Consider the following 14,688-nt stretch of genomic DNA (forward strand, 5'->3'; position numbering starts at 1 on the left):
CATAATAAATTAACCTCGCCTATGTATTATAAAAAAGATTGCTTTACATAAAAACAATATATATATATATATATATATATATATATATATATATATATATATATATATATATATATATATATATATATATATTTGCATATTGCGAATATGACAAGTAGTTATTAAATACTTTCTTTACTCTCTCTATCTTATGTTTTTTGTTCATTGTTTCATTCTAATGTACGGTTGCACTTTCGATGATAGAATTGATATACTTTCGTTCTTTCAATTTTTCTATTCCTTTTTATTCATTTGAATTTGCGTAATTTTATTTATTTTTAATCTTTTGAGGGTTTTCCATTTCATAACTCTTAATATGGTTGCAAAGTATTATTTGTTTGCTATGTTTCAATGCTTGTAGTTTTAGTAATATTATAAGAATTAGGCAGTTATGTATTTAAGAAACTTTGTGCTTGAACGGTTTATTTGAACATTTTTTTGTACCACCGTATTAATTTTTTTCACCGAATATATTACTCTAGTTTTCATTGATGTTTCTAACTGTGAACATTTTTTTTTGTGTGCCATTGAGTGTGAAATGTGCCATAAGTTTTAAAAAATGTGTTTGAAAAAATATGTTAGGATAAACAAGTTTGCAAAAATAACTTAGTAATAGAAAGAGTAGGAAAAATAACTTTGCAAAAATAAATTAGGAAGAATAACTATTTGCAAAAATAACTTGGGAAAAATTACTTAGGAAAAGAGTTGAGAAACTAGAGAAAATTTGAAGAACTCCATGTTTTTAATGATTGTTTAGCTCTTTTTTCCTCTTTTTTGAGCGATGCTTATCTGTATGTCTTGTTGGAGCACAAATAGGAAACTCAGCGACCTATTGTATAATTATTAAATTCAAAAATTATAAATATAAACACAAAATGAACTTAATTAGAAGTTTATGAACTAACAAATTTCAATCTTATGTAAAATTGTGTCCTAATCTAGAGCTCTAGATTTCCACCAGACACAAGATATAACATCTAAAATTTAGAAGAAGAAAAAAAAACGAAAGAAGGTTTACATCAACTCAAGTAAAGATTAAAAAGATAAGTTGATCATCATTAAAAATGCAAAAATGTAACAAATTAGAGAAAGTTGGTTAAAAACAATGGTGAAAGGTTGGATGCTGCTGCTGCTGAAGTGGCACAACCATGTTTGAACTAATCTCTTTATCTTGTTGCAATCTCATCAATTTCTCATGACTTTGTAAATTATAAGCGGAAGAATTGCTGTAAGGACTTGAATCAACTATGGCACTTACATAATTATCATGAAAGTAATTAAGTAAATGGCTGCTATTAACTCCTCCATTGATTATCCCCATAATCCCATTTCCATTATTAATCAAATTACCATTTCCATTTCCATTATTATTATTATTATCATTACTATTATTATTGTTATTATTGTTCCACGCTCCCAAACATGGTATTATTGGTTTATAACCCAATCCCACTTGCCCTCCATTCATAATGCTTTGGTTTTGAGTCAATAATTTACACACTTTTACCTCTTCCAAAACCCTTTTGTATTCACCATAGGGCCCTAAAACGGGGTCGTTTTGCCTACAAACAGCTTCCCAAATCAAAGAATCCACAGCCTTTCTCTTGTCTTCTTCTCTCACGTTTTTCACCATTTTGGTCACATTGCTCACTCCAAACACCTTGTGAACGGCTTGGAATTCCCTGTTCCGTTCTGCAGGAAAGTAAGGTGCCAACGGACACGTCTCGTGGCATTTCTTCCTCTGGTGTTTGCAGGCTGCACAAGCGGGTGTTCCCTGCAAAACTCCGTTATTGTGCTTTTGCATCTTTGAGAGAAAAAGAAACAAAGATGAAAATTTGGTGTTCTTGTTGTTGGGGAAAGAAGCATATATGAATATGCATAGAAAAAAAAAAAAAGAATTAATGCATGGTGGAGGAGAATTGATGAATTTATATTATAAATGGGTTCGGAATGTTTTCTTACAAATTTTTAAAATTTTAACACTTAATATATATGTGAAGTTGTTAATGGTTAATGGAAATTAAAAGGGAGTGTATGATTTTAATAATGAACAAAACAAGATAAGAAGGACAACCAAATTGGTTTGTAAATGAAAAGATGCATGGCTATTGCTTGTTTAATAATATGGTGAAAAAGGAAAGGGCATTCTTTTAATGTTTAAATTAGGGTTTAGGTAGCTCATTGGGAAGGAAGATCAGTTATCTATCTTCATCCTATATCATGTGGAGTTCAATATTTTAATATATGTATTGTGATAATTAATGCGTGAATTTTATTTAACTGGTTATTTATCATCAGGATTAAAAGAAACCCCAACTAATTCTATTCTTTTTGTGAACAAAAAAATAATGGTAAAAAAACATTACATTCAAATATCTCAATTAGCATTTCATATCTTGTCAATTTTTTCAAAAGAATATGCTATTATTGCTAATTGAAACTATAATATTTTTGTAAATTTGACATTTGTATATTTGTGCTATAATCAATACTAATTAGACTAATTATTTTTTACATAATTTTCTTTGTGAAACCAAATTGATCAGTTTGGTCTCCCCAAGTAGCAATTCAAGCCTAGGTTTAATTTCCAAACTAAAGTAGTTTCTAAGCATGGAAGAACATTAGATTACCCCAAGAATCAATAAAACCCAACATGAATTCAGAATAAACAAGTCTCAATTAGAATTTAGAACGACTTTATATATATGTTCGTTTGAGAAATGACTAATTAGAATTTTGTTAATACAAGGGTTTGATATATAAACTTATACCCCATAACTTTGACTAAATAATTACAGGCAAGAAAATTAATAAATGTTAAGTGGGAGTACTTTTTATCATATTTTATATTGATGTCTAATTACTCATTATGAATAAAGTAAAATTTCAAATATATAAGTTTTGACTGCCTAACTATTTTCAAATGAATAATTTGGAATGTTGTTAACTATTATAGAGATTTTAAGGACGCACTTTAAACTTGTTTCAAGCATATTACATTTACAATTTTTTGTTTCTGAAATGTTTGATACATTAGCTTTAGATAGAATGATAATATATCGTTTTAAAGGAAAGTTGACAAAGTCTAAGAAAAACATTTTATTAACACTCATGAAAACCGATAACCCTATGGTACCATGAGCTGCTTTTTCTAAAAGAATTTGTCATTTGATGCAATTTCCCTACTTTTTAATACTTTCTCTTGTCTACTAACAATTTTTTCTCATTAGTTTTGATTTCAAGAAAAGTTCTCTGACTCAACATCTCGCGTTTAAACTATTGTGATGTTTTTTTCACGAACAACATCCAAAAATTTTCTTGGTTCATTTATCGCTGCTTAGGCCACTAAGCTCAATACTCCTTTCATGCATTGGCTAACTTCACTCTACCATGCAGTTCTTTTCTACATGGTTCCCTCTACTCCTTATGTGTACATAATGGTTAGCTTTTTTTTTTTTTTTATAGGAATATGATACTAATGGTTTACTTACTCTTAATCAAAACATACAATACAATCAATATGTTGGATCGGTATGGCAACCCTAGAGGGGGGTGAATAGGGTTTAAATAAACTTTTTGACAAATAAAAAGTAAAATCAACTAATTAGATACTTTTTAAATTTAAAGAAATAACTTTGTAAACTTTGTAAAATAACAAAATTGATAAAAATATATGAATGGAAGTATGCAATCAAACTCAACCAATAAGAGTATGTAACTAAAATTAAATTAAAAAATAATTAGAAAAGAGTTAGAGAAGAAGACACCATAATTTTATAGTGGTTAGGTTAAACTCAACCTACATCCACTTTCCCAAGCACTTCTTGGGATTTTGATTGAAAATCTTATTTGGACTCTTTCCACGGATTTGAGCCGAACCGATTCTTGCTCCTTTTTCAGGTTCAAGAGTAAACCCGATCCTTTCCACGGGTTAGGATCCAATCGTTATAATATGTTAAAGTTTTTAAATCACACAAAAGAAAACTCTCTAAAAGAGTGAGTATACAATTTGAAGCTCACAAATTTAATCCTCACAATACAATAAGAAGCTCTCAAGAATAAGATGAAAAGAATAAAAATTGGAAGCTTTAGAGAGAATAACAATGTTGGCTTTTTGCTCGAGGATTGTAAAGATTTAATGATCTTGTCTTTTAAAATTTGGAAAAAGTGAAGTATTTAAAAAGAGAGGAAAGATAAATTCAAAATCATTTTGGGTCATTAGATATAAGTAAAAGAAAAATGAATGGTTGAGATTTAAACTTAATTAGCCGTTAGACACAATACAAATAATAATATAATAATATGTCTTTTCAAAATATTTTGTTTAAAAAGAAAACAATAAAGCAACTTCACAATCTTTTAAAAAAACTAGCCGTTAGACATAAGGAAAAATAATTTTTTAAATTCATTTTCTTTATAAAAGCCAATAAAACATAACAAAAAGCCACATTTGTTACTCCTTCATTGCTCCAAGTGGCTTTCTCTAATTGGTTCAAATTGAATGTTTGGTCGCCACGTCACCATCTCGGGTATTTTTCCGTTAACCTTCTTTTAGCAATATTTTCTTCATTTGAACTTCGATTTGAGTGATTCAAGAGGCGTTAGAATCATTTTTCCAAGCTCTACGATATGATCTACTCAAATGAATAAAATTGTCAAAAAAAAAAATCACATTTGTTATCCTCAAAACATAAATTAATTGAATAATTAAAATAAATTAATTTGAGATTAAAGGCCAAAAAGCCAACAATCTCCCCCTTTTTTATGATGACAAATCATTGAAGAAAAATAACTTGAAAACAATTGATAAGAGAACCTTCTTTGTCCTTAATTAATTTTTCTCTAAAAAAAATATGCATTATTCAATAGAAACAATTATGCAACAAATTGATAAAAACATATTTTTCTTATACTTCTCCCCCTTTGGAATCATCAAAAACAATACCAAGGAAGTTAGCTCTCCCAAAAAATATGAACACATACAAAATGTCTAATTCTCCCCGTATCAATATGCATTAGGGTAACGATATCAAGTAAGATATAAAATCAAGATGCATCACAACAAATAATTCCAAGCTCAAGCCTATTTTTACAAAAGCTTTCTTCACTCAAAGGTTTGGTAAATATATCCGCTAATTGATTATTGGAACTTACAAACTCAAGATAATATGACCATTTTGTACATGCTCTCTAATAAAGTGATGCCTAATATCTATATGCTTAGTTCTAGAATGATGAATAGGATTCTTAGTCAAATTTATGGCACTAGTATTATCACAAAATATAGGCACATTATCAAATTTTAATCCAAAATCACAAAGAGTTTGTTTCATCCAAAGAATTTGTGCACAACAACTAGCAACCGCAATATATTCCGCTTCGGTAGTGGATAAGGCAACCGAATTTTGCTTTTTACTAAACCAATACAAGATACTAAGGAACTACCAAGAAATTGACAAGTCCCACTAGTACTTTTACGGTCAAGTAAACTACCGGCAAAGTCCGCATCGGAATATCCTACCAAATTAAACTCAACATTTCTAGGATACCATAATCCAACATCAATAGTTCCAAGCAAATATTTAAGTATCCTTTTAATGGCATGGAAATGTGATTTTTTAGGACAAGATCATTGAAATCTAGCACAAAGACATACACTAAATATGATATCGGGTCTACTAGCGGTCAAATAAAGTAAAGATTCGATCATACCTCGATAAGTCTTTATATTCACACACTTACCTTTTTCATCTTTGTCAAGCTTAGTGGTAGTGCTCATAGGAGTTTTTGCAACTTTACCTTCATTTAATTTGAATTTCTTGAGCAAATCCCTTGTGTATTTTTCTTGACTTATGAAGATGCCATCCTTGATGTTGTTTGATTTGAAGACCAAGGAAGAAACTAAGTTCTCCCATCATACTCATCTCAAACTCATTATGCATACACTTGGAAAATTCTTCACACAAAGATGAATTAGTAGAACCAAATATAATATCATCCACATAAATTTGTACTATAAGCATGTCATTATTTTTAACTTTAATAAATAGAGTATTATCAATTTTTCCCATCTTAAAGTCATTCTCAAGTAAAAACTTGCTAAGTCTATCATACCAAGCTCTTGGAGCTTGTTTTAAGCCATAAAGAGCCTTTTTCAACTTATAAACATGATTAGGTAAATCAAAACTTTCAAAGCCCGGAGGTTGTTCTACGTAAACTTCCTCCACAATATAACTGTTTAAAAAAGCACTTTTTACATCCATTTGATACAAAATGAAATTTTTATAAGAAGCAAAAGCAAGCAACATTCTAATAGCTTCTAATCTAGCAACCGGTGCAAAAGTCTCTTCATAATCTATACTTTCTTCTTGACAATAACCTTGAGCTACAAGTCTAGCTTTATTTCTAATGATATTTCCATTTTCATCCATCTTATTTCTAAAAACCCATTTAGTTCCGATTATAGATGCATTAGAAGGCCTAGGGACTAATTTCCAAACTTTGTTTCTTTCAAATTGATTTAATTCTTCTTGCATAGCTAAAATCCAAAACTCATCACATTCGGCATCTTTAAAACTTCTAGGTTCAATTTGAGACACAAAAGCAAGATTACTAAATAAATTAAGAGAAGAACGAGTTTTGACACCTTGTTCGGGATTGCCAAGAATTAGATCCTTGGGATGGGATAGAGCATATCTCCACTCTTTAGGCAAGGATGAAGAACCCTCTTCTTTCTTTTCTATGATGTTCACATCTTGCATACTTGGAACAATTTCTTTGCCTTTGTCATTAACAAGTAAATCTCCAAAATCTTTTTCTAAATCATCACTACAAATAGACTCATTAGAAACATTATTCCAAGATTCATCAAATACAACATGAATAGATTCCTCGATAACTAAAGTTTTCTTATTGAAAACTCTATAAGCTTTACTAGTAGAAGAATATCCTAGAAAAATACCAACATCCGTCTTAGAATCAAATTTTCCAATATTCTAAGATTTGGTCTTCCACCTTTTTAATAAAGTCTAAAAAATATTAGGTTTATATTTTTAACTTCTAATAAAGATCCCGTTTTTTTTATATTTTGATTTACCAACTCGAAGATTTAATTTGTTTAAAGTATCGAAATATCTCATTAGTTAACTTTTACAAAAGAAAAAGAAAAAAGGTAAAGATTTGGTTTGTTTCACTTGTTTGTTTTCTTTAAAATATCAAGATAACTAAAACATATAATTCATGTAACATGTATCGTATTGTCGTATATAAAGTAATTTAATAGAAGAGGTGTAATTTGATGCCATTTCAGTAATATCTAAGTTTTTTAAATAAGATTTCTTCCCATAAAGTTCTTGAGATTTGAAATATATTTTTTTTCAAATAAGGTATTTTGATATATTATAGAATTTTCAAATCAAGTGATGAAACTCACTCTTCCACATCTCTTCAATTCATTGAGTGACATTTGTCACTAATATGGCTTACATAACACCATTTACATTTTTTTTTTCTCTCTCCCATGTTTAATTTACACTTTTTTATTAGTAACAACTTTCTCTCTCATATTTTGTATATATATATTTTTTATAACATTACAAAATATTTTTTAAATGGTAAGTTTGTATATCATAGATTAAAAAAACAAAGGTTCTTTTAAACCATTTGTTAATTTTTTAAAAAAGAAATTATGCACATGATGTTGAGGTTCCAACACATTCTTTGTTTTTGAAGATTGTCATTGTTTGCTTTCACAAGGTTGGAGATTCTATCTTTCATCTTTAAGGTCTTTTTTGTTCTTCATCGCCTTCACGATTTCATGGATTTCGATCCGACAATTTCTTCTTTTACCAAGAGAATTTTGAATAAACGAATAGTGAAAAACTTCACGGCTTCACGAATTTCAATTGAAGGATTTTTTCTCCACCACGAAGATTTCTAATGAACAAACAATGGAAAGCTTCTTGTTTTCATAGATTTTGACCGAAGAGCTTCTTCATGCACTATGGTTCTTTTCTTTGTGGAATAGGATGAAGGTGGACAAAAGAAAGAAAAACGGTTTCTTCTTGGTTTACACATGAAGAGGGAGAGAGAATTTTGAGTTTTGTATTGGGATCCTAATCTATCAATTAGGGTTGATTTGAGGCTTCACACATAAACATAAATTACTTACCTTGGTATGTGTTTTATTACCGTGTATTTTATTGAGTTTTAAATTTTTGTTAAGCTTTATTTGAACATTGTGTTTTTATTTTAAGTGAGGTTATTTTTGTCAATCCATATTATTTATTTTTAATTAATATTTTTGATTTTTTTCATTTACATAATTATTTATTTATTTTGCTATTTATCCAAAATAAAGTATTTATTTTTCTATTTTCTAGTTGCCCCTAATTTCTACAAAAAAAAAAAAAAATTGAAGTTTGGTGTTGTTTAGACGAATGAGTTTTGTCTCCACTCTTTTCCTAACACACATTCATTTATATCTCACATGAATTCTCAACAAGTGGTATAAGAGCTATATTTGGGTGTGGAGCAGTAGAGCAAAAAATATTCGAAGGATATCATAAAATTTGTTATTTTTCCTTACAACCCTTAAAAAATCTTTAAAAAAGTCCAATTTCTCTTTATTTCCATCTCTTTCTCTCTCTCCTTTATCCAACAGGTCCCACAACTCGATTATGAGTGCAGAGGATAGCAGGTTAACCTTAATGGTAGTTCAAGAAAGAATTTGAGCTTCAAATGTAAGTGTCCTTAAAACTTTAATTTTAATTTAATTTAGGGTTTATATCTATGCATGTAATTTTAGAGTAAAATTTAGATCTAGTTTCCACTTATGAATGTGTCTATTTTCTATCAATCATATTATTCTACAAATACGTCTTGGAGGGGCATTCTGTTGATCTTAATCGTACTAGCTTGTAGGTTTGTTCTAACCCTTGATAAGAGTGAGGTGTGATAGGCAATGGGGGTAGAAAAATGAAGGGAAATGGGAGACTGAAAGTTATACTTTATTCCATGGTTGCTAGGTGCCATGTACAGAGAAGAATGATTAATATTATACAAGTGAAAACAATTTGATACAAGAGTTAAGTAGATAAAAGGTTTTTTTTGGGAAGAAGAATAACAATGATTGTAATGGGACAAAGAGGGAGGGATCCCACTAAATTGGTGTGGTCAGGGAAGGCACGTGGTGACTGATTTTTCCTATCCTAATTTGTTTTTAAAATAAGCCATTGGCCACTTTCTCTTGAGTCCCTTAACCAACTGGAGATAGCTGTCCATGTGCCAATCACTGCACAAACATATCACATTATTCTGATACCCAATTTTCGATATCTCTCCTTTATTAATTATTTCTCTTTTTTACTCACACCCTCAATATAATATATGATCTCACAAACTTACGTTTCATTTTGAGTTTCATTTTCTCTATTTTTTCCCACTCTCACAATCATGCCAAATTTGCCTCCTAAAATCCCAAACTTGACCACTCCACACCACTTCCCTCAACACAACAATCACTTCCTTTCCTTCTCTTCCTCTAAACAGAGTTTCCACCGCCGCTCTGTCAGCGACTCGATAGCCTTCCTCGACTCACCCACAATGATGAGTCAAAGCTTCTTAGGTTCGCCTGCATCGATATCCAACAGTAATAACGCATTTGATGGGTTCGATGAGGAGCAATTTAGATCGATGTTGAGTGATGAAATTCACTCTAATAATGAAGATGATGAACCCACTTCATCAGATCACAACAGCAATGAGAAGTCAGAAGGGACAACAAATGATGATCCAAAGCATTCGGTTAGAAATGAGCCTAAAGAAGAGGTTGAAAGTCGCCAATGGGAAGACAATGTGGTTCCAACAAACATCTCCAATGATCGAGTCACTGATCCCAAAAGAGTCAAGAGGTAAGTCTTTCATAAAAAATTAATTTAAAACTTCTAAAATTAAATGTGAAATAAGTTCACTTTTTTTTTTCTTGATAGCATCTTTTTTTTTTTTTAATAATTTACAAATTTGGCAAAAAAAAATGTAGAATATTGGCAAATAGACAATCTGCACGAAGATCAAGGGTCAAGAAATTACAATACATATCAGAATTGGAAAGAAGTGTGACTACATTACAGGTCTTGGATTATTATAATTTAATTTTGAGAATTAATCTCTCTTCCTCTTGTAATTAATTAATTTGATGAAATGTTTATTATTCTTTTAACTTATATATTGTTTAATAATGTAACAATGAAAAGGCCGAAGTTTCAATGTTATCACCAAGAGTTGCATTTCTAGACCAACAGCGACTACTTCTAAATGTGGACAATAGTGCTTTGAAGCAAAGAATCGCCACTCTCTCCCAAGATAAGATTTTCAAAGATGGTAACCAAACTAAAATAAACTCTTTTTTTTTCTTATTATTCTTTTCAGATTCATTTTTATATACTGCAAAAGGATTAAAATCATTTTATTATACAGTTTTAAAACCATTTCATTATATGTATTGATTGCTAACATAAACGAAACTGAACTGACATATACAAACAAAATGTGTTAGATTCAAATCTTTCCGCCTTCAATTATATTACAATATATTTTAAAAAAGGATGATGTTATTATTTAAAATTCATTTTCAAATATGGTTTTGGTGTAAGATTATATTTAATGTTCATTGAAAATGTTTAGTAATATATTTATAATGTGTGAACACCCAGTTTTGAATATCAATTCTCAAGCTTTATTGGCGATTAAATTACTCGACGTATTTTGTATCATGAATGTTGTTTTGTATATTTTATTTTTATTTTAACAACTGTGAAACTATTTTATTTATTATAACGTTTTCTGCTGTAATTCGGCAAAAGAAATAAAATAAAAATAATGAAACAAATCGCGAATGATTCAAGTCTTATTTTCAGTTTTGTTTTGTTTTTTTTGTTTTTGAAAGGTAAGTCTATTTCTTTTGTATTTTTCTAAACATAATTTAAATACAAAATTAAAGTTGTAATAACAACTTTTTTTTTTTTTTTTTTTTTAAAGTTTGGAGTACATAAACTTAAAATTTTAAAAAATACAAAACCAAGAACGAAATGATTATGAAAGGGATTAAATGAGACAATACTAAAATTTAAACAGTGAATATTAATAATGATACTAATGTGTTGAACAAATTATATTGCAGCTCATGAAGAAGCATTGAAGAGAGAAATAGAGAGATTAGGGCAATTGTATCATCGACAACAAAAGAGTAAGAGAATGGAATGTAACGAATCATCTCCAACAGAACCACCCACATCTTCTGGAGATCAAAAACATAAGCTTCTGTATGTTTGAGTTTTAGGGACAAAAAATAATCTTTTTCTACTTTTTTTACCCATCTTTTTTCTTTTTTTCTTCTTATTGATTGTATGTTGAGTCAAAACTCAACATGCTAAACGTTCAGTTGAACTAACTATTTTGGTGTAATAAATATTTGTTCAAAGGATATTGAATGAATTTGACTTAGAATAATGTATATATTATGATTATCAGCTTCGTTTGATTAAGAGAAGAAATAAACCAATGGAAAAATGTACCCAAAAAATAAAATCAAATAACTATTGCACAAAGCCATGGTTTATCCTATATATTCTTATTTGGATTGGAATAACTTTGGAAAAATGTATCCTTTCATAGGTAATAAAATGAGGTAAAAAAATAAATAGCTCTAACATTTGTACTTTATTCAAAAATAATATTTAAAAAATTCATACATTTTATTAATTTAATACTCTTAAACTTTGAAAAGCAAAATTCCAAAATACACTTAACATTAGTTTTTAACCAAAATGTAACCATTAGCTTCTTGTTTTAAAATGATCCTAAACTTTTAAGGATCTATAAATCCTTACACTTCTTAAAAAACTAGAATGAAGAAAATATTGTTATTGTTATATATATGGAGAATGAGATGGAATTGATTTGTATTGTAAACCATATCTTTAATCTAAAAGGCAGAAATTTTGTAGGGATTGTGGGCGACTTTTTTGCTTGAACACTTTCATCATTCATGTAACAATCTAATTTGAGATGATGTAAAAGAAGTAACCAATTGAAATTGAGCAAACGCAACTGAGGAGATTGAACAGAAACCAAATGATACCCATGAAAGAGAATGGATTTCAACCCCGAATTCCCACCAAGCTTTACAGAGTTAAATGGATGGAAAACGCTGTTGAAAGGTTTATGGGTTTGAACTCGCAAATCTAAACTCCTTACACTATGGGTGATCTGGTTTGAGGCAAATGGACAGTGGATAGCCTTTTCATAAAACTCAATTTATTGCATGAACTATTGATGGGTGTCAAAGTCTCGTGGGGTTGAGGCCACAACCACAACCGCCGCAAAATCAGGTCAGAGGGGTTTGTGTACAAGTTCTTTTCCTAACAGGTCGTGCATGGAAGAGTGAACAATTTAGATTGCATGCTAAGGCATTCTTCATTCATTCTTTCTTACTTAGGCATTAGTGATGCTACCTTGGTAGTGATGTTTGAGAGAATGTTGACCTTTGTTGAGGATTTCAACATTCGATTTCATATTGTTTTATTATAGCATGGACTACTCTCCTTGTCAATTTATTTTACAATGAAACGTCATGTTATCTAATATGATATCAAAGTTCATAAAACCCAAATGAGTGTTCAATATATATATATATATAAAAGAATTGAAATATGATCTAAAGAAGGTGAACCCAAAAAAAAGGTGTCATTTTGATAGGGCATGTTGAAGACCTACATTGAAAAAATTAAGGGACCTCACAATGTTTATAAGAAATATCATAGATTACTCTCATTGACAACTAGTTTGTTGGAGAAGTTGAGAGTTTCACGTTGGAAAAACCAAGGAGACTCATACTCCATATAAGATAGATAGGTTACTTTTCTCATTATCAATTGGTTATGGAATCACATACTATCAAATTTAACATAGTTTTGTGATAGAACAATATATACATGTTATCTAGTAACCTTATGCTTTAGAGTTGTTTCCCTTTTGTAAGGAGAGTGGCACTATTCTCTAGGTCATTTCTTTTTCTTTTTTTCTTTTTTGGATATTTGGCTCGAGAAGAATGCTACATTTGTTAGATGTGTGCATAGAATGCCAACATCTTGTCAATCTTAAATGCATGGTAACTCTCAAAAAGCCTTCTCAACAGTTCGTAAATTCTTCAATCCTTACTTAGCTCGGAGTTTTTGATTCCATGCTAAGATTATTCACAAACCCTTACTTAGCTCAAAGTTTTTGATTTCATAATATTATGAGATTTATTAAAATAAAACAATAAATTCATGTAAACTAATTCTCAAATAAATCATAATGTTTGTTTAACTAATACTCCAATATCTTCTCGTGGAAGAATATTATATTATGTAACAAAATTATGAAAAATACTACAAGTGTTCTAATCATGAAACCAATATTATTGAAGAATATTTAGCCATTAAGGCTCGTTTGATAACGTTCCTGTTTTTTGTTTCTCATTATTTTAAGAAACAAACATGCTTGATGATCATTCTTGTTTCTCATTCTTAAAATTTAAGGAATGTTTCTAAACATTCGACAAAAGTTGAGAAACTATGAAAAGTGATTTCTTTCCGTTCTGCTTCCATTTTATTTGATTCTATTTCTTTTGTATTTTAAAATCTCTGGTTGGTTCATTATCGGAGAGACATGCCTAAAATCACCTATGACCAAAAGGTATTTGGGTTCCATTCTTAACTTTTAATGATTTTTTTATTTCTTTCTTTTTTATATATTTATTAACTTGTTTTTATTTTTTCTTCATTTATTAATTTTTCATTTTTACAGGTCTAATATTTCTTAATTTATTTCTTTTCCTTTCTTTATTAATGTTTCGTGTGTACGTGTGTTTTTAATATTCGGTTAATTTATATATATAGGACAAAATTAAAAATATTTATGGCTCGTATAACAAAAAAAATAAATGAATAAATGAAAACCCATAAAGCCCAAAAAACTTAAGTTTTATTTTTTATAAATTTTATATTTACACTTAGAGAATTTCCTCATCTCCTCTTCCATAATTTATTCTTTGTATGGCATCTCTCATTTTCAGCATATTTTTTTTTCGAATTGATAGGGATAATATTTTTTTTCGTATTATTTTTTTTTATTATCAAGTATTGTGTGTCCTTCTTCTTTTTTTTTTTCCTACATGATTGTGTACCAATATCTAGACAATCGGTTGTTTATCTCAGATAGACAAAAATAGACCACTATCACTAATAGAGTCATTTAAATTTTGTAACATCCAAGATTAGGAGGGAGACATAAATGATTTTGTATCACATCTGAATGAGAGTGATTCTAAGGACATGAAAGTAATGTTAATAAAGACTTAAAAAGATTTAAAAGTTAATACCTTTCCTTTTCGGTGCCTCGATCATAGGAGCTCCAAAATTAAATGTGCCTAGCTTGAAGTTTTTTTTATGTTATATTACAGTGACTAATTTCGCATTACAACTTAGGTGTATTTGTAATGTCAATGTTTTATAACTCTTTTTTATATTTTAATTAATTTCATATATTTTTATTTTACATAATTAAATTATATTTAAACAATAAAAATAAGAAAAATGTTTGGGAAAA

General features: G+C 29.2%; 2 protein-coding genes across 2 annotated transcripts; one reads left to right on the forward strand and one right to left on the reverse strand.

The window, feature by feature from the left end:
- Positions 1-1,003: 1,003 nt before the first annotated feature.
- On the reverse strand, positions 1,004-2,098 carry LOC101211216 (LOB domain-containing protein 2). The gene has a single exon (XM_031881340.1). It carries the CDS (start codon positions 1,841-1,843, stop codon positions 1,136-1,138), a length of 708 nt encoding a protein of 235 aa, XP_031737200.1. The 5' UTR covers positions 1,844-2,098; the 3' UTR covers positions 1,004-1,135.
- A 7,317-nt stretch (positions 2,099-9,415) lies between these two features.
- LOC105434687 (basic leucine zipper 34) lies at positions 9,416-11,564 on the forward strand. Its single transcript, XM_011651682.2, has 4 exons — positions 9,416-9,950; positions 10,079-10,169; positions 10,293-10,419; positions 11,219-11,564. Exons 1-4 carry the CDS (start codon positions 9,493-9,495, stop codon positions 11,368-11,370), a joined length of 828 nt encoding a protein of 275 aa, XP_011649984.1. The 5' UTR covers positions 9,416-9,492; the 3' UTR covers positions 11,371-11,564.
- The last annotated feature ends 3,124 nt before the right edge of the window (positions 11,565-14,688 follow it).

This window comes from Cucumis sativus, chromosome 2, assembly GCF_000004075.3.
Source record: "Cucumis sativus cultivar 9930 chromosome 2, Cucumber_9930_V3, whole genome shotgun sequence".
Taxonomy (NCBI): Eukaryota; Viridiplantae; Streptophyta; class Magnoliopsida; order Cucurbitales; family Cucurbitaceae; genus Cucumis; species Cucumis sativus.